This window comes from Drosophila bipectinata, chromosome 3R, assembly GCF_030179905.1.
Source record: "Drosophila bipectinata strain 14024-0381.07 chromosome 3R, DbipHiC1v2, whole genome shotgun sequence".
NCBI lineage: Eukaryota > Metazoa > Arthropoda > Insecta > Diptera > Drosophilidae > Drosophila > Drosophila bipectinata.
Window position 1 is genome coordinate 2,155,705 of NC_091739.1, and position 22,848 is coordinate 2,178,552.

At 50.0% G+C, this 22,848-nt stretch overlaps 2 protein-coding genes across 5 annotated transcripts; one reads left to right on the forward strand and one right to left on the reverse strand.

Moving 5' to 3' along the window:
- The first annotated feature begins 76 nt into the window (after window positions 1–76).
- trx (histone lysine N-methyltransferase trithorax) lies at window positions 77–21,916 on the forward strand. 4 transcript variants are annotated; one of them, XM_017249382.3, is made up of 9 exons: window positions 77–937; window positions 6,215–6,639; window positions 7,938–9,063; window positions 9,915–11,106; window positions 11,163–11,375; window positions 11,439–19,686; window positions 19,750–19,883; window positions 19,940–20,115; window positions 20,177–21,916. In XM_017249382.3, exons 3-9 carry the CDS (start codon window positions 8,062–8,064, stop codon window positions 20,348–20,350), a joined length of 11,139 nt encoding a protein of 3,712 aa, XP_017104871.2. In that variant the 5' UTR covers window positions 77–937; window positions 6,215–6,639; window positions 7,938–8,061; the 3' UTR covers window positions 20,351–21,916. The 4 variants fall into 4 exon arrangements, with proteins under 4 accessions (XP_017104871.2, XP_017104873.2, XP_017104874.2 ...); XM_017249384.3 differs by lacking the exon at window positions 6,215–6,639; XM_017249383.3 differs by lacking the exons at window positions 77–937; window positions 6,215–6,639 and adding an exon at window positions 7,371–7,677.
- Window positions 21,906–22,844, reverse strand: LOC108130783 (uncharacterized abhydrolase domain-containing protein DDB_G0269086). The gene has a single exon (XM_017249386.2). It carries the CDS (start codon window positions 22,842–22,844, stop codon window positions 21,984–21,986), a length of 861 nt encoding a protein of 286 aa, XP_017104875.2. The 3' UTR covers window positions 21,906–21,983.
- Between the last annotated feature and the right edge of the window lie 4 nt (window positions 22,845–22,848).

The window sequence follows — 22,848 nt, forward strand, 5'->3', positions numbered from 1 at the left end:
TAGAAATTTATCGACACATCGTGTTGAAAAAGAACAGTGGAACTGAAACACATTTTACAACAATATTCAAGAAAACCCGGAAATAGAAACGCAACTCAAAAATAAAATTTAATTTTGGTATTAAAATCGGACAAATACAATCGAAGAAACTTTTTCAAACTGGGACGAGAATTTGTGGCAACGTGAAAAAAACCGCAGTTCAAAAATGTGGCGGCTCAAATTTTCAAGGATGCAGTGGTGTTAGAAAACGACTGAAGCACGACAAATGTACAGGGGGACTAGAGCAAGCAAATAACACAGGGCGACTAGGGCCACAATTGTTTCCAAACATTCTCAAAAGCGGTCACACTGTAAAGTAAATCCGTCTCGCTCGTTGCTGCTCGCCTTTATTTCCGTAAAAAAGGCCAAAAATGTGGAAAATAATTGAAAAACTGTCGTGAAAAGTGTGTCCGAATATAGAGTGCAGTGTCTGGCAATGAAATCACATCGAATTTGCAGCTCAAAACTGCCAAAAAGTGTAAAAATCGGTTGCAAACCTGATTTGTGAAGAAGAAGAGGGCATTTTTTCATCGTCGTAAAACACGTACATACAGACACTCACACACATACACGCACATGTGCGCAACTATATATGTATATACGAAACGCGCGGGCGCGAGAGCGGGACAAAGCGAGGGAGAGCGGCGAATGTGAAAGCCAAAGCAAAAACCAAGAAACAAGTGAACGAAAATAAAAACGAAAATCGCAATTCTCTCTTGCACCCCTGTGTTTATTGTGGAAAACACTAGTGTTTTCGTGTTTTTGTGCCGTTTTTCGTGTTGTTATAGTGCAAAATGTGCCCCCAGTGCGGATTATCGGTATCGGTAGTGTTTGTGGGCTGAGTGACAAATGCAACCCCCGAATCTGAGGCTGAATCTGGATATTTGCTCGACAAAAGGTAATTAAAAGATCGTGCGATAAAAGGCGTCGCCGGCTGCGCCGATGAGTCAATCTGCCGTGAATATATATGTGTGTACATGGCAGATATTGATTCGGAATGCACCCGGAGCCGGAGCCGGAGATACTTTACCTAATCATGTACACAGTATATTTACACGTTCGCACACATCATCACATACACTTCTTCATACCTCATTTCCATATCCCCACATTCGTAGTTGAACTAACCCTTGTAGACTAGACCTCTAGACAGTAGTTTTAGATTGTTGTTTTAGCCAGAAATCGACGCCAGCAGCAAGTGTCGTTAATTATTCACTCGATAATGCAAATTAGGCTGCACAACCAATACTGTTAGTTTATGGCCCACGCTGAGATTGCCATCTACAGTGCGGCCTCACTGGTATTGGTATTTGAAAAAAAAAAACACCAATAAGAAAGCTGGTAGCACGATTTGAACAGCAGCCCAAAAGACGCTCCACTGTAGTTTATTGCCAGCGGAGATTTCCATTATTTACCACCCGTAAATCGAACGGTAAATGACGGGCCAGCCACTCCCACACCGACACAATAATAAGACAGCATCGATAAATAAAATCTAATGTGTAGCCAGTTAATTGCTTTTGTTGTCGCCTCGTTCTAAATCAGATTCAGCCGCTCTCCCGCTCTCGCTCTCGCTGGCGCTCACATGGCCAAGAGTGTTTGTGTGACTAGAGTTGTTGTTGTTTGCTTAGTTTCTGGCGCTGCGGCTGCTGCTGCTGTGTTGAAACTTTTAATAAATTATACAATAAAATGAAAAACGATCACAGCAGCAGCCAAATCGATTGCCGTCCCTGATGCTGCCCTCTTCGAAACCGATGCTGCGATGATGAATAATTACAAAACAAATATTTTTATACATAGGCTGCTACAACTTTTTGGCTGCTTTTGTTTTTATTGTTATTTTTGTTGCCATCGAAAGGCGAATTGAGAGTCTTGCAGTGTGCGTGTGTTGGTGGGAAACTACGCGCCAAATAACATTGAGGCGCAAAATGAGTAATTGCGCATATTAAAATTCGCCTTTCAAAACTCGGCCCATTTGACGGGAAACCACTGAGCCGTAAGCTAATGTGCGAGATCTTGAATGGGAAGTGGGAATGGCAATGCGAATGGGATGCGAATGCGAATCCGAATGCAATGGAATAAAAGGCAAATGCATTTTCACGCTCGAACAGGCTTCGCAACTCATCAAACGACCGAAATAATCCGTACAATAACATATGTATCTTTTATCTCAACCTATGACATACCATAAGAAAATGACCTTATTTGCATCTAAGGTCTTCCAGCCCAGTCCTCGCTCCGGGGCGCTTTCGATAAATATTGAAATGTTTTCGAAAACTATTGTTGTTTACACTCGAAAAACACCCCCAAAAACTACTTAAATAGCGTTCCCTGTTCCCTGTGTTAGTCTTACATATTTGCTCTGCCCAACCAAAATATTAGTTTGTATTGTTAGCAGTCAACGGTACTTACAGTATTTACTCTGCGATGCGTATGAATACAGAGTGAAGTCGGGCAGGGGGAGGGGGAGGGGGAGGCTGAGGCTGTGCAGCAGCTGCCAACTGGGTTGCCTTATTTTACTTTACAAACCACCACCACTGCACCACCGCCACCACCACCACCACCACCACCACCAACACCACGAAACAGATGTCCACGCTCGCACACACGCAAATTGGCGAGTGTTGCCGCTGCTGGTTCGTGTTTCGTGGCAAATTGGACATCGAAATTGCGAGCTGCGAACTGCGAACTGAGCTCTCAATGCTCATTCATGGTACGAAGATATCCGAACTACTTTGCACCCACACACACGCACCTTGGGCGAATTATTGGCGCGCACATTTTTCATTTTTCACCTTTAGCTGCTGCGTGTTTTGATTTACGAAGACCCATACAAACAAACGCCCCCGCGTGGGCTCTCTGGCGCTTGGGGCTCTCTCGCGTTCTTCTCCCAGCTGCTCTTATTTGTTGCTTCACTTGCTTTCTCTCCGCTCTCTTGTCGCCTTGTCGTTTCGAGGCATTTTTGCATAATTTCATACGAATTTACATATTTTATGGGCGACTTTGATTTTTCTCAACTTGTCAATCGTGTTTGTAAGTAAATACAGCCCAGGGGACACAAATGTGGAGCTATAGCGTTACAGTTCTTATTTGAGTTAGTATTTCATACCAGTTGGATAATTAACCAAAACTGGTTATCGAATAATTGTAATAATTTAATATAAAGTGTTGTGTTACTACTGTCTTGGACGCGAGTGTTCATCTGTCAATCTTTCTGTCGGTATGCAGATAGTTGTCTATTCGGTGGCTGTGAGGTTACCTGCCTTCGCATCTCTCTCTCCTCATTCGCACCCTCCGCCCACTGCCTCCCTCTGACAATCTCTGGCCGCTCTCGCGTGCTTGACTTTAATCTTCTCAATTACTCGCAATTTGCAAGTTTTGTGCGCGGTTCGGCTCTTTGGCGGTTATTGGCATGCTGTGCGAACGAGATGGCTGTACCATGGGACGGGAGAGCAGTGGGTGGAGAGAGAGAGGCAGCGGACTAGCACCCATAATTGTGCGGCTCGAGCCCAAGAAAGAGCGAGTAATTAGGTGTCACTTTTAATCAATTAACCAATTAAAACCCAAATTTCCCAATTATCTGTTCTTGTATGTTAATATAAGGACTACAATGGTTAAAGGAGGGATTTAATCGATTTATGAGTAGGGCTTTACAGACCCCTCACTATATTTCAGTGACTATAAGCACGTCATTTATTACCAGTTACGTAATTAGTCTAATGCAGAGCCCGAACTTTTGTTCAGTGGCATATCCCGGTCCATTTTGGCCCATTCTTCGCGTACGTTTCTGTTTTGGGTTTGCGCTTGTTTTGATTTCTTAATCTTTTCACCATAATTGATGGCAATTAAGTAAAAGGTTTGTGAGTGCCCGCGTTTCTCGTTCTCTCGCCTCTCACCTCTCATCTCTCTCCCCATACCCCACACCCCACACCCCACACCGCGCTCTACACACCCGTCGTTTTGTTCGTCGTGTTTACTCGGCTGTCTGTCGATTTCGAGATGATGACGATGCATTCGAGTTTTGAATTGGCCAGGCCAGTTTTATCCGTATCTGGCGGATTGTTTGGTTTTACTGGAATCAGGTCTGACCCTTTTGAGGCCCTCTTGTAGCGCCGTACCTTCTTGGGTGTTATTTTCAAAAGGCTTTCGGATGATTTGTTTTCGAAAGTCATTTCAAAAAGGCTATTCATCATTTATTATCTTGAAGGGTTCCCACAATTTTTACGAATAATAAACCCTCCAATATCTGAAATTTATCGTGTGTTTCTGATTCAAATTAAAATATTTATTCCTGCAGTGCCATTCATTGGGCGGCACATAATTAAAGCGATTTAGTTAATTGATGTCAACACACAGCGTAGTCGGCATTCTGCGGCTGTCTGCGCTTTTCCGAGAGTGGGTATGGTACGTTTTGTATCTCCCAGATACACAGATACGTTTGGTGTGCAATTTGTTGGCGAGTGTTTTGTGATTGTTTCTTGCCTGTCGGTCGGCTCCCCCCCTGCGCCCCACCCGCCCTTGTCGTCGCACCGCTGGGGTATTAAATTGTTGACAATTGTTTTGAGCTTGAGAGAATTAACCTTTAGTTTGTTATGTCATGTTATTTGCCCAGCGCTTTGTGTTAGCTACCACACAGCCACTAATATTGTTTTGCTTTAAAACGGCTAAAATGTAAGTCAGATTCGTGAAATAGATCGATAGTCATAAATCGATCTTTTTTTAAAAATAGGAATTTTAAAAAAAGATTACCATTAAAAGCATTTACATACATGTTTATGTAAACATTTGTGTTTGGAAGATACGACCTCCCAGGCAGCACGTTATGAAGCCACAAATCACTTGTATCTTTCGTAGATTAAATCGCCATAATCGCACTCAAGTGGCTTTAGCACCCCATCAACCATCAGGTCTCCATCGATTCCGAATGCAAATCACCCATATTCATGTGCATATTCAGTGTTTAATTCGCGGCAAAGCGACTCCGCGGCAATTAGTGTAATCGCTGTGCAAATACGGAGGAGTGTTGTCCAATTAAGCCCGGCTCATTCCCAGTATTAGTCCCAGCCTCAGTCCCGTGCTTACATCATGCCATTAACATCAGAAACAGAAACAGAAACAAAAACCAAAGCAAAGACGATATAAAATAAAAACGAAAACGAGGAAAATCGACAAATAAAATCACAAATCGCAAACAACTGGAGACTGGGACAGGCTGAGTTACAGTGGGTGACAGTCGCAAAATGCGGGATACATTTTGTATCTCGAAGACTTTCTGGTTATCAAACGCCATAAATAAAAGATTAGATATCTATAGATAGATTGGAATAGAATAGAATATCTATAGATTATTAAAGACTCCAATATCTGATGAAATATATTTAGGTATAGACCTTAGGTATAGGGATATACCAGAAACATATTTTTTTTTTTTATCAAAAAGTGCCTTAATAAGTTCCACTGTGAGGCAGGCTGGCTTGCATATGTGTGCAACTAAATTAACTTGCTGGGAGCATTGCAGTTGCAGTACAGTTGACAAGATTGACTAACTAACGAGGCAGGCAGCCGAGTAAACCGGGTAAACTAACTGCTGCCAAACACCTTCGAGTGGAAACAAGAGGCGCAACGGAAAACAATTACGCCGCACTACTGACTCATGCCGATGTCGGCTTGGGGGGGTGGCTGTTGGGAGGGCGGGGGTAAATGGAAAGCGCCAAAAACTCGAAAGTATTTTCACCTCATTCCTGCCATTTAAGCACATGCTATGCACACACACTATCTGCGAGCAGAGGCGTCGGAAAGGGGTGTACTAAGCTAAAGACTAACTAAGGCTCGCAAAGGGTGCTCTAATGTCCACACCAAACAAATCGTTATGTTCAAGTAGCCTTTATTAGATATGTAAATAAGCAAACCCCTCACAAAGTCCTGCGACGTCCCTGCACTCACCACTCACTGCACACTCATTCACAAACACATGCATAATCACCGCACCGTCACCCACACAAACATTGGCACACACGCTCAAACACTCGAAAAGTCAACTTTCAACTTGTTTGCCCAACTGCGACGAAGCGAACTAATAAATTTCTACTTTGTTTTTTCCCACCCGTCCGCCCCCTCCCTTGGATACACCACCACCTCAACCCCATCTCCAACCACCCCCCAATTATTTTTGCAGATTCAAGACGCAGACTTTGGTGCAGCTGTGTGCGTGAAGGAGTGTGGTGGAATGGCAATGATGTAGACCACCACAAGACGAACCTGATGATGAGCCGGTGATGGGGATAATGATGATATAATGATAATGATCCTGATGTGGGATAGCAACAGCAACAGCAAAAGCAAAAGCAACAGCAACAACAAGAACAAAATCAAAATCAACTGCAGATGAGAGAAAAGTTAGCGCGAAAGTACAGCTATGTGGAAAACTGTGAATTCGTCGAGCAGAAACTCCCAACGCAGAAAAACTAAACGCGCAAAAAGAAGAATTTTCATCAGGCCATAAACGCGAGCAGAGAACAAAGGAAAACTGTCGTAAAAAGAGGCAGCGGCAGGAAAACCCACCACTTAATAGTGGCCCACAGCACAGCAGCAACAACAACTGTAAGAATTTCCATTTCCAGCAAACAAAAAACTCAAAACTGAAACTGCGAGAAAAAAACAAAGGCAATACCAACAAGAGCAACAACAACAACAGGGCAAAACGAGAAAATCCTGCAAAGAAAAGAAAAAGAAAAAGTTCAAGTCTGAAGTAGAAAAACCACTTAAAACGTCGATGACAAGCGACCCGCGCGGCAGTGGGTGCGAGTAGGATAGAAGGTGGCCAAGAGAGACGGCACAATCGGGGCATGAGAGCCTGGCTCGAAAGGAGTCTGTGAGAGCGAGCTCGTGCTACGAGCGCGAGTTTAAGGAGCAGTTGTTTTGCTTCATTTTTTTTGTTTTCTTCGCTAACTGCACACATTTAGTGGTAGGAACGTGGTGGTGTGACGGTCAGAGCAGACTTTTTAGCTTGTTTTTAATTCGGAGTTTTGTTTTTGAATTTTAGAGCTAACAATTACAAAATTACCAGACGAAAGTTACCAGAAACGGATAGGTTATGCAAAGCTGCAAAACTCAAAAAATACTCTCCTTAAGTTAATAAAATTAATGAGTATTGTCTCTTAATTTAACTTGTTTTCACTCAAAAAATTATAGGTATTTTGAAAAAAAACTTTAATTAAAAGATACAATCAAAGGATTTAAATAATACAACTTCATCTCCGATTAGGTAGATTGATATTCTAGCCTTTTCTTGAGTTACTTTCGGTACCTTTTTTAGCCAATTAACCGCCACATATGTCACCACTATATGCGTCTCTGTTTACGGTCACGCAAGACGTGGCAGAGGAAGGAGCGGAACAAAGGCAGCTGCAATTGCACCTTTAATATGGCTCGGTCCTTGCTCAGGAGGGAAAGAGAGCCAAGACAGGTAAACAGAGAGTGGGGGACGGAGAACAGAAGGAGAAAGAGCGCGTTCAGCCGGGAGAGAGCAACAAAGCCTTGCTTGTCGCATTGGCCTTTGTAGTTGTAATTCGCTGTTCAAGGAGCGCGCAACGAGAAGCGCGCAAAAAATAACACACGAGACCAAAGAGAGTGCCAGAAGTGAGTGGGGACACAGATGGGGTCAGGGGCGTAGTGGGCAGTGAGTGAAGAAGGAGCGAAAATAAACGAGTTGCCCCAGCAACAACAACGAGATCCCACAAAAAAGGGGGAAAAATTGACGCATTCCAAAAAGCATTGCTTGCGCCGTGAGTGTTGCTGTGTTGGTGTTGGTGTTGTTGTGTTTTTGTCGTTACTTTGGCTAATACCGGTCTTTACGTTAGCCTCTTACTTACCCTCTCTCTTATATTGATACATTATAGTGGCAAAGAGTCGAGAAAAGCAACTGCTAACCGAAATCCAAACGTAAATCGAACAAAAAAAGGAAACTACAAATCAAAAGCGAGCAAATGCAAACGCAAAGGCAAACGCAAAGTCAAACAAACAATGGGTCGCTCCAAGTTTCCCGGCAAACCCTCGAAGTCGATCAACCGCAAGCGGATCAGTGTCCTTCAGCTGGAGGATGATCAGCCGCAGCAACAGCCGGAAACGCAGCCGGAACCCCAACCGGACACCCAGCAGCAGCAGCAGCAAACAAACTCTGGATCCGGTTCCGGGTCCTTGACTGCGCGGGAAAAGGGGAACAATTGTGATAAAGATGAGGACGACAATGCCCCGGGCGGGGCCTCCTCCACAGGCGGAAACAACGCCTCATCCTCCTCTGGATCCAGTTCGGCAGGAACTGGAAACGGGAGCAGCTCTGCCTCAGGATCTGGCTCGGGATCCACCAACGGAGGTAGTGTGAACGGCGCCAGTAGCCACAGGAATGCGGCTAATTCGGACAAAGAGCAGCCGGGGGAGTCCAAGGACGGGGACAAGGACAGAACAAAATCTGCCCCATCAGGAGCAGCGGCCTTGGGCGCATCCACTGCAAAATCTTTTAGAACATCTTCGGGATCGTCGGCTTCGGGAGCTACTTCCGAGAGCTCCGCCGGAGGAAAAGGCCCTAAACTACCAACTGGAACAGCCTCTGGAAGGTCGAGTGGAGCTGGCAGTTTAATTTCCATTGAAATATCTTCTGGAAAACAGTCGGAAGCCTCCTCCGCCGCATCCCCACGAGCCCTGGCAGGCCTGTCCCCCGGAGCATCGTCTGCCTCGTCGTCGGGACTGGCCTCTCCCGGAGGCTCCTCGTCAGGATCTTTTGCGTTGAATGCGGCACTACTGCGACACCGCAAAGGCAGCAACAAGAAGTTCAAGAACTTAAACCTGGCGAGGGGCGAGGTCATGCTGCCCTCCACTTCCAAGCTGAAGATGCAACAGCAGGAGCTGAACGGCCCGGCGGCGGCGGGAAGTGCCTCCAACTCGGCTCCTTCGCCCTCGTCAGCGGAGACAGCTAGTATGGGGACGGCGAATCCCTTTGCTGGAGAAGCGGGCGAAGATGCGGCCCTGGTAAGTTGATTTCCACCTTTCAGGTTGTCGGTGTTGTGGCCGGTTTGTTCCCAGGTGTTTCCCCTTTATTTTTCGCCTTATTTATGAATAACTTTAAGCTGCTTTCCCCCTCCCAGTGGTGCTGCAACTGATTTAAGTTGCGTGCACTGCACCCTTCGTACCCACCACACACCATCCACCATCCACCATCCTCCAATGCCACAGTCCGATTCCCGCAAATGTAAATAAAGAACCCCCTCAAGTTGGTTGCCTATAGTTCTGGTCTGAATGCCCTCTCGAGCTCCGCCCCACCCCACTGGACCCATTGTTACCTGGTCGCTTACCTGCTTAATTGGCTTTTATGACGTTTTAGCGCTTGCAACTCTGCCACATGTGTCTGCCGCTGTGGCGGAGCCGCTGGTGTCTGGGCCCCTGCTTATACCGATACTTATACTTATGCTTAGTAACTTGTTTTGCGCCACCAGTCCCTTCCCTCCCCGAGCTCCCCAACCCCGTGGCTCTCCCTTCGGACCAGAGGGCCCTTTCCAAAAGCTGCACTGGCTCCTGTTCCTTTGCATGCTTCTGCATTTTGCTTCTACACTTGAAGAAGAGACTGCTCCTATGGAATGTATTATATTTAACCACTTTACATTTTAATTTATTTTTTTAAGTTTATTAGTCATAAGGCTTAACTAACTAGCTACTTTCGTTCACTAACATTTGTAACTTAAGTCGGTTGTGGTTTACCTGCGGCTCCAATGCTGGTTTTCTTGGCGTTTTGTGAGCTTGTAGTTAGCGGCATGAATTATTGATTAGGTCGGAATCCCCCTCCCATGAAACCCACTGAACCCCTTTTTTGTGAACTCTTCCAGAAGCGCAGATTAGCCGACATGCCCAATGAAGCCGCCACCGAGACCGCTTCCACCAGCTCCGGCTCGGCGGGAAACGAAGCGGCGGCGGGAGCGACTACTTCAGCGGGGGCTGGGTCGTTGGGATCAGCCGCCGGGAGTAGTCCCAAGCCGGGACAGGCAGCAGCGGCGACAGCGTCGGGGTCAGGACCTGCCAAGCAGAAGAAGACGGTGACCTTCAGGAACGTTCTGGAAACGAGCGACGACAAGTCGGTGATAAAGCGGTTCTACAACCCCGACAACCGTATTCCCCTCGTCTCGATCATGAAGAAGGACTCCCTCAACCGGCCGCTGAACTACTCCCGCGGTGGCGAGTGCATCGTGCGACCGTCCATCCTGTCCAAGATACTCAACAAGAACTCCAACATCGACAAGCTCAACTCGCTCAAATTTCGTTCGGTGCCGTCAAGTGCTGCCAAGAGCTCCGAGTCCCCAAATGTCTTTGGCCTGTCCAGAGCTTTCGGGGCTCCCATGGACGAGGATGAGGAGAAGTCTGGTGGAGTAACCTTTCGACGGAACGACTCGCCGTCTGGTCAGATCAACGACGACGACGATGAAATGGATGAGGACGAGGACGAAGAGGAGAACAACCAGGATGAAGAGGAAAACGAGCTGGAGGACATGGATGAAGGCGTCTCCGAAAAGAGCGCTGAAACAGACAAGAACGGAGGGGAGTCTGAGGAACGAGACTCCGAGGAGAAGCAACTGGTCATGGACTCGCACTTTGTGCTGCCCAAGCGGAGCACCCGATCCTCGAGGATCATCAAGCCGAACAAAAGGTTGATCGAAGACGGGGCCATTAGCAAGAAGCCAGCGCCCAGTCCCAGCGACTCCAAACCCAAAAGCCTCTTTGGAGGTCCTGCTCCTCCCGCGTCCTCCACGTCAGCTGGCTTTAGCTCGTTCGGAAGCCTTAAACTAAATAGCAATACAAGTGGCAGTGGCAGTGGAAGTGCAAGCGGGAGCTTCGTGCTGCGCCAGCCAAGACTGCAGTTTCAGACGGACAGCAAACTGGGACCTTTTGGCGGAGTGGCTGCTTCTAAGAGCTCTTGTCCCACGTCGCCCAGTGCCATTCAAACGCCAGCTAGTTCGTTGGCGATGACTTCGTTTGGTACCCTGGCTACCTCCAGTTCCAGCCCAAGCCCCAGCCCTGCGGCAGGTGAGTAACTCCGTGAATATATCAAGAATGGTAGTAAATCTGATTGTGCATTTCAGGACCAGCTACGAGCAGCACTTGCTCTGTGTGCTCCACGTCGGTCAGCAGCAAGGAAGTAGCCCAGCCCCGTAAGTACGGGGTGGTGACCTGTGACGTCTGCCGAAAATTCATGTCGAAGATGACCAAGAAGTCCATATCGGCTAACTCGAGCAGTCCCAATGCAGCCGCCTCATCTGGTGGGCAGCAGCTCCTGCAGTGCAAGGGAGCCGAAGGTAGGGTCAAGTTTGTTTAAAGTGTGTTGCATCCAACTCATCATTGTTCCGTTTCGGTTTCAGGATCATCTTGCAGCATACAGTCGGCCAAAAGTCAGCTGAAGAACTTCAAGAAGCTCTACAAGGAACGCTGCACTGCATGCTGGCTAAAGAAGTGCATGCACTCGTTTCAGCTGCCAGCGGCTCATCGGAGTCGGTTGAGTGCCATTCTACCTGCGGGAATGCGGGTGGATGTCTCTTCCCGGGAGGGTAAGCCCTCAGAACTGTTGTCCCCCACCGGAAGCATACGGTTCACAGCCTCATCTGCTCCCAGTACATCTTCGGCGAGTGCGTCGGCGTCTGTGAAGTGGAAGTCGAGTGGCGACTCCTCGAGTGCCTTGGCCTCGATCAAGTCCAATCCTTTGGCGGAGAACAACGTGACCTTTGGCAGCACTCCACTGCTGCGTCCGGCTATCCTCGAGAAGCCCCTCTTTCTGAAGATCAGCAACGCAGCCGATCAGAAGCTGACAGCTAATGAAGCTGGCTGCCCCAGTCCTTCCAGAAAAGGCAAACAGGACAAGGAAAAGGAAAAGGAGAAAGAGAAAGAAAAGGTTAAGGACCAGGATGTGAACGACAAGCTACTCAGCCCCACGTCGTCGGCCTCTAAGAAAGGCGCCTCCGCAGAAAACGCAGTTCCAGAAGCTCAAAAAGAAGAACCAGCGCAGTCTTCTACAACAACCGTTAAAAGTGGTACCCCGAATGGGACTTCTCAGACCGCAAACCAAACAGAAGCCAGTGGAGATAGCAATCCCAACTCCAATGCTAATGGCACTTCAACTGGGGAGACCCTTAAACGCCAGAGGATTGACCTTAAGGGACCTCGGGTGAAGCACGTGTGCAGGAGTGCCTCCATAGTTCTGGGCCAACCGTTGGCTACCTTTGGCGAAGACCAGGAGGCGGAGGAAGAGGTTGAAGTGCAGAAGGAGGAAGTTGTACCTGTGCCATCAGAGAGTTCTGCTCAGAAACCAGATCCAATGGTTACTGATGAGAACGATAACTGCGCAAGTTGCCAGACCCATCCTGCGGATGGAGCCAGCGTCAAACAAGCTTCCACAAGTAACCAGGCAGAGGCAAAGAAGCTTACTCCAGCTGGCAAAGAGAATACCAGTGTGGCCAAAACAGAACCAGCGGCATCAAGCGCTCCTGCCAAAGTAGGAACCAGAAATACGGCAGTTGCTTCCAACATCAACGTGGTGGCCACCAAGAAGCAACGTAATGGGGACATCATAACCAGCAGCTCTGTGACGCAGACCTCCAGTCTATCGCAAGGAAGAAGAACCAAGGAACAGCGCCAGCAGCGCACGCTGATATCAATCGATTTCTGGGAGAACTACGATCCCGCAGAGGTGTGCCAAACAGGCTTCGGTCTGATTGTTACCGAAACAGTAGCCCAGAGGGCTTTGTGCTTCCTCTGTGGCTCGACGGGATTGGACCCTCTCATTTTTTGCGCCTGCTGCTGTGAACCGTACCACCAGTATTGTGTTCAGGACGAGTACAACCTGAAGCACAGCTCATTCGAGGAGACCACTCTGATGGGAAGTCTGCTGGAGACGTCAGTGACTGCCGCCAGTACCGGCGGGTCTGCTTCTTCCCTGAATCAGCTGACGCAGCGCCTGAACTGGCTGTGTCCGCGCTGCACCGTCTGCTACACCTGCAACATGTCCTCCGGTTCGAAGGTGAAGTGCCAAAAGTGCCAGAAGAACTACCACAGCACGTGTCTGGGCACCAGCAAGCGTCTGCTGGGAGCCGACCGTCCCCTGATCTGTGTGAACTGCCTCAAGTGCAAGTCCTGCTCGACGACAAAGGTCTCCAAGTTTGTGGGCAACCTTCCGATGTGTACGAACTGCTTCAAGTTGCGCAAGAAGGGAAACTTCTGCCCCATTTGCCAGAAGTGCTACGACGACAACGACTTCGATCTGAAGATGATGGAGTGCGGCGATTGCCGGCAGTGGGTGCATTCCAAGTGCGAGGGCCTCAGCGACGAGCAGTACAATCTGCTCAGCACGCTGCCGGAGTCCATTGAGTTCATATGCAAGAAGTGCGCCCGGAGGAACGAGAGTTCCAAAATAAAGGCGGAGGAATGGCGCCAGGCTGTGATGGAGGAGTTTAAGGTCAGCCTGTACAGTGTTCTGAAGCTGCTGAGCAAGTCGCGTCAGGCGTGTGCTCTTCTGAAGCTGAGTCCTCGCAAGAAAATGAGGTGCACCTGCGGAGCTGCCGGTAAACTGCAACCCAAGGCCCTGCAATTCAGCAGTGGATCGGATAACGGGCTGGGCAGCGATGGCGAATCTCAGAACAGCGACGATGTCTACGAGTTCAAGGAGCAGCAGCAGCGGAATGTGAACCAAAACAAATCTCGGGTGGTAAAATCCCTCCCCTGCTCCTGCCAACAACCGATCAGCCAGCCCCAATCCTTCAGCTTGGTGGACATTAAGCAGAAGATTGCCAACAACTCGTACGTGTCCTTGGCGGAGTTCAACTACGACATGAGCCGAGTGATACAGCAGAGCAATTGCGACGAGCTGGACATCGCCTACAAGGAGTTACTGAGCGAGCAGTTCCCGTGGTTCCAAAACGAGACGAAAGCCTGTACAGATGCCTTGGAGGAGGACATGTTCGAGTCCTGTGCAGGAGGCAACTACGAAGACCTGCAAGAGGGGGCTGGAGGATCTTCTGTTTACAACGATCACTCTACCTCGCAGGGAGAGTCCCGCTCCGGAGTGCTAGACATTCCAATCGAAGAGGTGGACGACCTGGGCAGCTGTGGAATCAAGATGCGGTTGGACTCGCGGGTCTGTCTGTTCTGCCGGAAGAGTGGCGAGGGCCTCTCCGGAGAGGAGGCGCGACTGCTGTACTGTGGCCACGATTGCTGGGTGCACACGAACTGCGCCATGTGGTCGGCAGAGGTGTTCGAGGAGATCGACGGCTCGCTGCAAAACGTCCACAGTGCGGTGGCAAGGGGAAGGATGATCAAGTGCACGGTGTGCGGCAATAGGGGTGCAACGGTGGGCTGCAATGTGAGGTCCTGCGGGGAGCACTATCATTATCCCTGCGCACGGAGCATCGAGTGCGCCTTTCTCACGGACAAGTCCATGTACTGTCCAGCGCATGCGAAAAACGGCAACGCCCTGAAGGCCAACGGTTCCGCCAGTGTCACCTACGAATCCAACTTCGAAGTGTCCCGTCCAGTTTACGTGGAGTTGGATAGGAAACGAAAGAAGCTGATAGAGCCGGTGCGCGTCCAATTCCATATTGGCTCCTTGGAGGTCCGACAGCTGGGCACTATAGTGCCCCGGTTCTCCGACTCTTACGAGGCGGTGGTGCCCATCAACTTCCTCTGCAGCCGCTTATACTGGTCCTCGAAAGAGCCCTGGAAAATAGTGGAGTACACAGTGCGCACGACTATCCAGAACAGCTTTTCCTCCACTTTGACTTCGTTGGACGTAGGCAGGAACTACACCGTGGACCACAGCAACCCGAATGGCAAGGAGGTGCAACTGGGACTCGCGCAAATCGCCCGATGGCACAGCACTTTGGCTAGGAGCGATCTCCTCGAAGGAAATGGAACCGATTGGACTGGCGAGTTCGCCAACCAGAACTCGTGTGTTCCTCCGGACGAGAACACGGAGGAGGAACCCCAACAGCAGGCCGACCTGCTGCCTCCCGAAATCAAAGACGCCATATTCGAAGATCTCCCCCACGAAATACTAGATGGCATTTCTATGCTGGACATATTCATGTACGATGACCTGGCCGACAAGAGCGATCTGTTTGCCATCAGCGAGCAGTCCAAGGATGGCACGCAGGCCATGACCTCCCATCAGGGCCAGAGCCAGCAGAACCAGCACGCGGGCGGAGGAAGCGTCAGCATCTGCGATGAGGACACACGGAACTCGAATACGAGCCTGGGTAACGGATGGCCGGCGAGCAATCCTGTGGAGGACGCCATGCTGTCTGCGGCTCGGAACTCTAGTCAGGTTCAGATGCTCAAAACCTTGGCCTGGCCGAAGTTGGACGGAAATTGTGCCATGGCCACGGCGATCAAGCGCAGGAAGCTCTCCAAAAACCTGGCAGAGGGTGTCATCCTCACTCTGAGCAGTCAACAGCGCAACAAGAAGGAGATGGCCACGGTAGCAGGCGTCTCCCGGAGGCAGTCCATCAGCGAGACATCCACGGAGGCCTCGAGCTCGAGCTCCGGAAGAAGCAAGAGCTTCACTTGGAGCGCTGCAAAGCGTTACTTCGAGAAGAGCGAAGGTCGCGAGGAGGCGGCAAAGATGCGGATCATGCAGATGGACGGCGTGGACGACTCGATCACCGAATTCCGCATCATCTCAGATGGTAACCTGTCCACAGCTCAGTTTACGGGCCAGTTGAAGTGCGAGAGATGCCAGTGCACGTACAGGAACTACGACGCCTTCCAGAGGCACTTGCCTGCCTGTGAGACCGCGATATCCACCAATGATTCCGAGTCGGAGGTCAACGCGACTGGCACAACCACAAATGCCGCTCAGTTGAGTGCGGAGAGCTTGAACGAGCTCCAGAAGCAACTCTTGGCCAATGCCGGAGGCTTGAACTACCTCCAAACTGCAGCTGCCACGACCTTCCCTCAGGTCCAAAGCCTGGGGTCACTGGGTCAGTTCGGCTTGCAGGGCCTGCAGCCCCTTCAACTGCAGCCGCAGTCTCTTGGCAACGGCTTCTTTCTCTCCCAGCCCAACCCGGCTCCCAGCCAATCAAACGGCACGGAGGAGCTGCAGATCTACGCTAACTCCCTGCAGAGCTTGGCCGCCAATCTCGGAGGAGGTTTCACTTTGGCTCAACCCACGGTGACGGCTGCGCCGCAGCCCCAATTGATAGCCGTGTCCACAAACCCCGATGGCACCCAGCAGTTCATCCAGATCCCCCAGACCACGGCGCCCACGGCCACTTATCAAACGCTACAGGCCACCAATACAGACAAGAAGATAGTGCTTCCCTTGTCGACGGCCGGGAAACCCCTGAAAACCGTGGCCACCAAGGCTGCGCAACAGGCAGCCGCCAAGCAGAAGCAGCTCAAGTCCGGACACCAAGTGAAGCCCATCCAAGCGAAGCTGCAGCCGCACCCCCAGCAGCAGGCGACGCAAGTGCAGCAGGCGACGCAAGTGCAGCAGGCGCAGCCCATCACAGTGATGGGCCAAAATCTCCTGCAGCCGCAGTTGCTCTTCCAGAGCAGCGCTCAGGCGCAGGCTCCTCAACTAATACTTCCTCAGACACAACCGCAGAACATCATCTCCTTTGTCACCGGAGACGGAAGCCAAGGACAGCCGCTGCAGTACATATCCATACCAACTGGAGGAGACTACAAGCCGCAGCCGCAACCCACGGCCACCCCTACTTTCCTGACTACGGCGGCTCCCGGAGCTGGAGCCACATTCCTACAAACGGACGCCAGTGGCAACCTTATGCTGACAACAGCTCCGACGAACTCTGGGCTTCAAATGCTGACAGCTGCCCCTCTGCAGTCACAACCCCAGGTGATCGGGACTCTCATTCAGCCCCAGACACTTCAGTTGAGCGGAGCGGCCGATGGCAGCCAGCCAGGAGCCAGCCAGCAGTCCCTCATTCTGGGAGGAACGTCTGGCGGTGGAACTACTGGCCTGGAGTTCGCCACTACGACGCCCCAGGTGATCCTGGCCACGCAACCGATGTACTACGGATTGGAGACCATTGTACAGAACACGGTGATGTCCTCGCAGCAGTTTGTGTCCACGGCCATGCCTGGAGTCTTAAGCCAGAACGCTAGTTTCTCGGCAACCACTACCCAGGTATTCCAGGCGAGCAAAATCGAACCTATTGTGGATCTGCCCGCCGGGTATGTGGTGCTCAACAATCCTACAGACGCGACAGGTGCTGGCACGTTCCTGAATGCAGCGAGTGTGCTTCAGCATCAGGCGCAGGATGATCTTCTGCAGAATGCCAACTTCCAGTTTCAGGCTGTGCCCTCCTCGTCCGGAGCCTCAACAGCTACGCTGGACTACTCGGCTCCGCTCGTCGTCACGGCTAAGATACCGCCTGTGACTCAGATGAAGCGAGCGAATAGCAATGCGGGTAAGGCGGGCGTGTCGGGGCTGAGCAAGGTGCCGCCGCAGGTGGTCAACAAGGTGCTGCCCACGAGCATTGCCACACAGCAGTCTCAGGTGCAGCTGAAGAACAATACTTCTGGGAACCTGAAGCATTCGGTGAAGGGCAAGGCGGTGTCTCAAACGGGGACCAACTGCGGAGCTCCCCCCAGCATTGCGTCGAAGCCACTGCAGAAGAAAACCAACATGATTCGGCCCATCCACAAGCTGGAGGTAAAGCCGAAGGTAATGAAGCCGGCGCCCAAGGTGCAGATCCAGAGCCAAACCACGTTGCACCAACAGCAGCAGCAGACCGTGTCACTCCCGCAGCCACCGGCCCCAAAGATCACAATAACCCAGCAAAGGACTCCTGTGCAGAGTCAGCCACAGCAGCCTCAGCCGACGCAGCTGCTGCAGATCTCCCAACCCCTCCAACAGCAGCCTCAGCCAGCGCCAGTGCCGCAGCCGCAGCCGCAGTTGCAAGTGCAGGTGCAGCCTTCGATGCCCATAATAACCATCGCTGAAGCTCCGGCTCTGCAGACGCAGTTCGTGATAGACCAGCAAGAGCTGGTGAATCAGCAGGAGTTGGTAAACCGAGTGCAGCACTTCGCCGGCAGCAGCACCAGCAACTCCCTGCCCACCAATGTGGTGAACCCTCTCCAGCAACAGGCTCCTCCCACGACGAACATCTCCACGACAAGGCCAACCAACAGGGTTTTGCCCATGCAGCAGCGCCAGGAGCCGAATCCGCCCACAATCGAGTGTCAGGTGATGCCGTCGCCCACGCCTCCAAAGCCCCTCGAGCAGCAGGTGATTCAGCAGATCACCAGCGCCATCGCCCCCAAGTGCTATATGCCGAAGACTGTGTCGCCCATTTACGAAGCGGAACTAAAAACCGTCACCGGGCTGGACAGCATTGTACCCTCCAACGCGGATTGCGAGATCATGGAGCAACCTGTCACCGAGTCCATCTACACAGAAGGGTTGTATGAGAAGCACTCGCCGTCGGACGCCAAAACAGAGCAGCTCATCATCCAACAACAGCAAAGGGAGCAGCTTACCCAGCTGGCCAACAACAGCTTCCTGCTCGAAAAGCACACATTTGAAGTGGATGCCATGGACACGGATTCTTACAGGGACGACGATCTGGAGGATGACGACGACGAGGAGGACGACTTCAGCCTGAAGATGGCAGCTTCGGTTGGAAACGACCACGAAATGTCGGACACTGAGGAGCCGGCCGTGAAGGACAAGATCAGCAAGATCCTGGATAATCTGACCAACGATGACTGCGCCGATTCGATAGCCACGGCAACCACTGCAGAGGTGGAGGCCAGCGCGGCAGGCTATCAGCAGATGGTGGAGGATGTTCTGGCGACCACGGTAGCTGCTTCGTCAGCTCCCACCGAGGAGTTTGAAGGCACTTTGGAAACCGCAGCGGTGGAAGCAGCCGCTAGTTACATTAACGAAATGGCGGAAGCCCATGTCCTTGAGATGAAACAACTGCAAAACGGTGTGGAGCTGGAACTGACCAGGAGAAAGGGTGACGCCCAGAAGCAGGAATCGGTCCCCAAGCAGGCAGTAGAAGCTCCAACGGCAGCTGCTCCGGAGCCACCACCGCCTGTTCGAGAACCCAAAAAGATCAGTGGACCCCACCTGCTGTACGAGATTCAAAGCGAAGACGGTTTCACCTACAAGTCGAGTTCGATTTCCGAGATATGGGAAAAGGTTTTCGAAGCCGTGCAGGTGGCCAGGCGGGCGCACGGTCTCACTCCCCTGCCGGAGGGACCTCTGGCGGACATGGGTGGCATCCAGATGATCGGACTGAAGACCAATGCCCTCAAATACCTAATCGAACAGCTGCCGGGAGTGGAAAAGTGCTCGAAGTACACGCCGAAGTACCACAAACGAAACGGTAATGTGTCCACGGCGGCAAACGCCGGACACGGAGGGAGCACGGGCGGCGGCAACGCATCCTTGGCCGCTGGCGGAGACCCCCAAGCGCTGCTCGACTATGGATCAGACCAGGATGAGCTGCAGGAGAACGCCTTCGAGTGTGCCCGCTGTGAGCCGTACTCCAGTCGCAGCGACTACGACATGTTCAGTTGGCTGGCCTCCAGACATCGAAAGCAGCCCATCCAGGTGTTTGTCCAGCCTTCGGATAGCGAACTGGTGCCCAGGTAGATTCTTTTTGGAATTATTCTAATTCTGGAATGTATACTTATTGAAAAACTATTTTGCAGACGAGGAACTGGCAGCAATCTTCCCATGGCCATGAAGTACCGCACCCTGAAGGAGACCTACAAGGATTACGTTGGGGTCTTCCGGTCGCACATCCACGGACGCGGACTCTACTGCACCAAGGACATTGAAGCAGGTAACATAAATCATCCTATAGAATTGGGAAAATTACTAAATCTTGAATATTTGAAGGGGAAATGGTCATTGAATATGCCGGAGAGTTGATTCGCTCCACGCTGACGGACAAGAGGGAGCGCTACTATGACAGTCGCGGTATTGGCTGCTACATGTTCAAGATTGACGACAACCTGGTTGTGGATGCAACCATGCGCGGCAATGCGGCCCGCTTTATCAATCACTCCTGTGAGGTGAGTGTTGAATAATAATAGAAATCTGTTGGAAAGTGTCTTTAAATATGTGTGTTTTCAGCCGAATTGCTACTCGAAAGTCGTGGATATCTTGGGCCACAAACACATCATAATCTTCGCACTGCGCCGGATCGTACAGGGCGAGGAGCTTACCTACGACTACAAATTCCCCTTCGAAGAGGAGAAGATACCCTGCTCATGTGGCTCCAAGCGTTGTCGGAAGTACTTAAATTAGTAAAGGAAGGCAGGAGAGGGATGGGCGCTGGGAGCTTCATCCATAAAGCATTGGGATGGCCTGGCTTTATCCATTGGGGTAGAAAGTGATATTGGGGTTATGCTGTGCAACTTTTCTTTGTATGTTTGCTGGTGCTCAAGTTATAGGTGTTTATAATAAGAGCTCATTTTAAAGCTGTATAGATATTTGTAGGCTTTTTATATTTGTCTTAAAATGTGATCCGTCTACCCTAAACAACTCTATTTGTCTAACTTGTATTTTAAAAACTTTTCTTTAAAGCCCATTTATAAAAACCTTTGTATAAAATTAAATCTTTTAGAGTAGAACGCAAAGTTGCTTTGTAACCCCAGATATAACTTTCCACTTTAGTGGCTTATTGCCCAATTTAGAAGAATATCCGAAGAATTAAGAATCACACACGGATTGTGAAATGAAACACTTGTAGTTAACGGTTATTTCGATCTGTTTTTGGTCAATCGTGATACTTTCGTTTTATACCCCAATACGTCTTAAGTAGTTGATATATAAGAGTTAAACAGTTGATATTATTCTATCTTATATCTTATATCTAAAGAGAAAGAAACAAAACAGCACATATTAGGCAACGAAAGCAAGCAGACTCCGAGAGATCGGACGGAAACAAACAGAAACTCGACGACGTCAGTATTCAGGGGGAGTAAAGTAATTGTATATTGAATATGTTACGTATTAGCTACTTACCACATACGGATAACGCAAATCAGTTAGCAACCTAGGCTAAGGCTCCACAGATTCTATACATAGCGGATAGCACCACACCTAAGCTGGAAGAGATAGCGACATTTGGGCTTAGGCGAGTGACAGATGTGAAACGATGGGAGACATTAAAAACGATTACTTACAGGGGCTTGTGTTAGAGTGTAAATATAATGCTTATGGATTACAATATCTATATTAAAATATTCTAAAGTAACGAGAAATTAACTAACCATAAGGTACTTGAGTTGTATAAGAGAAACTATTTTATGTAGAGGTCTGCGTATTTATGTTTGTTAACAATTAACCTACTGATTAATTGATTGAACTAAGAATAATACCCGCAAACCATTGCTAATACATATGAATATAAAATGAGAAAGCTTAACTGAGGAGAAGGAACGAAGCATCACCCTTGAAATTATTAAACCAACATAACTTATAATGTACGAACTAATTCGACCCTATGATTGTATATTTATTTTTTAAATCCTTGTTTTAAGCATGTACATGTAATTCCCTTGATTGGAGTGCAAGCATAACGATAACTTCTAACGCCTAACTTTTAGGTCAGCTCCCTTGTATTCTACTAGTTTACCGATATGTATCTTTATGTTACGCTTAAGTATTTGTCCAGAATTGTAAACCCACACCCATGTAGCAGGCAGGCAGTCAGGCGGTAGATGTATTCCTATCGGACTTGTACAGGCAAAGTTCCATAGCATTTTTGGCAGCCATTCAAGACGCGCGCACTTTTTGCACGCTGTCGAGGAATTTTATATTTTTATTCCCTAAAGAAAAAAGTTTAATAAACTACAAATTAAATTATAATGCAAGCCTTTTATTTAGTTGGTTCTGGCATGCAACAAGTATAAGGAAACTAATCAAAATATATAATCTAATCGGGTCTGTCGTGTTGCTGCCAGGCACGCCTGGGTCTCGCGCGCTCGCACTCCTGTCGCGGTTCATTACTTGCCTCAATCCGCTGCTTGGCATCCTGGGCAGCTCGGGCCGCATTAGTGGCAGCTTTCCTGGTCCTCTCGAAGTCCGTCCGTGCTTCGGCCAGTTGACGCATCAAGACACTCACTCGCCGCTGGGCCGCCTCCAGGAGAGCCGTTTTGTCGGCCAGGGATTGGGCCCAAACGCTGGATACCTGCTCACTGGTGTCCAGATACTCCTTTGCCAGCCTCAGACCCACAGATAGCATTTTTAGCTCCTGCTGAGCTTGGTGACTGGCCTTAGTGGCTAGCTGGGCATTGGTCTCGGCGGTAGCCAGTTCTTGGTTCTCCTCCTGCACCACCACCTCCGCCTCATGGACTTCGGCGTCCAGTTGGTCTAGAACTTGACCCTTCCCGGCCAAGACAGCTTCGGCGGCTTTGGCCGCAGCCGTGGCCTTGTCAGCATACTCGTTCTTGATTTTATCGGCCGCTATTTTCACGGCATTGGCCATGTCCTCGTTGGCCTTTTTGGCCTCATTTGCGGCCTGGATGGCTATCCCGGAGGCCCTTGCCTTGGCACCGGTTCCCGGCTTTGGCCTTTGCTGCTGCGTCTGGCAGTCCTTACCGTCTTGGGAGTGCTCCCCGTCCGCATCGCGCCTGGCCCCGGACCCTGCACCCACAAAGTTTGCCATCGGGCCTGGCTCGTATGGCTGCAAACGCTTTCGCCGGATTTCTAAACTTCGACCCGACGCGTTGGCCGCCAGAGCGACAAGCACAACGACAACGAGCCAGAACATGATCATAGGAGAGTCTATCCGCATTTTT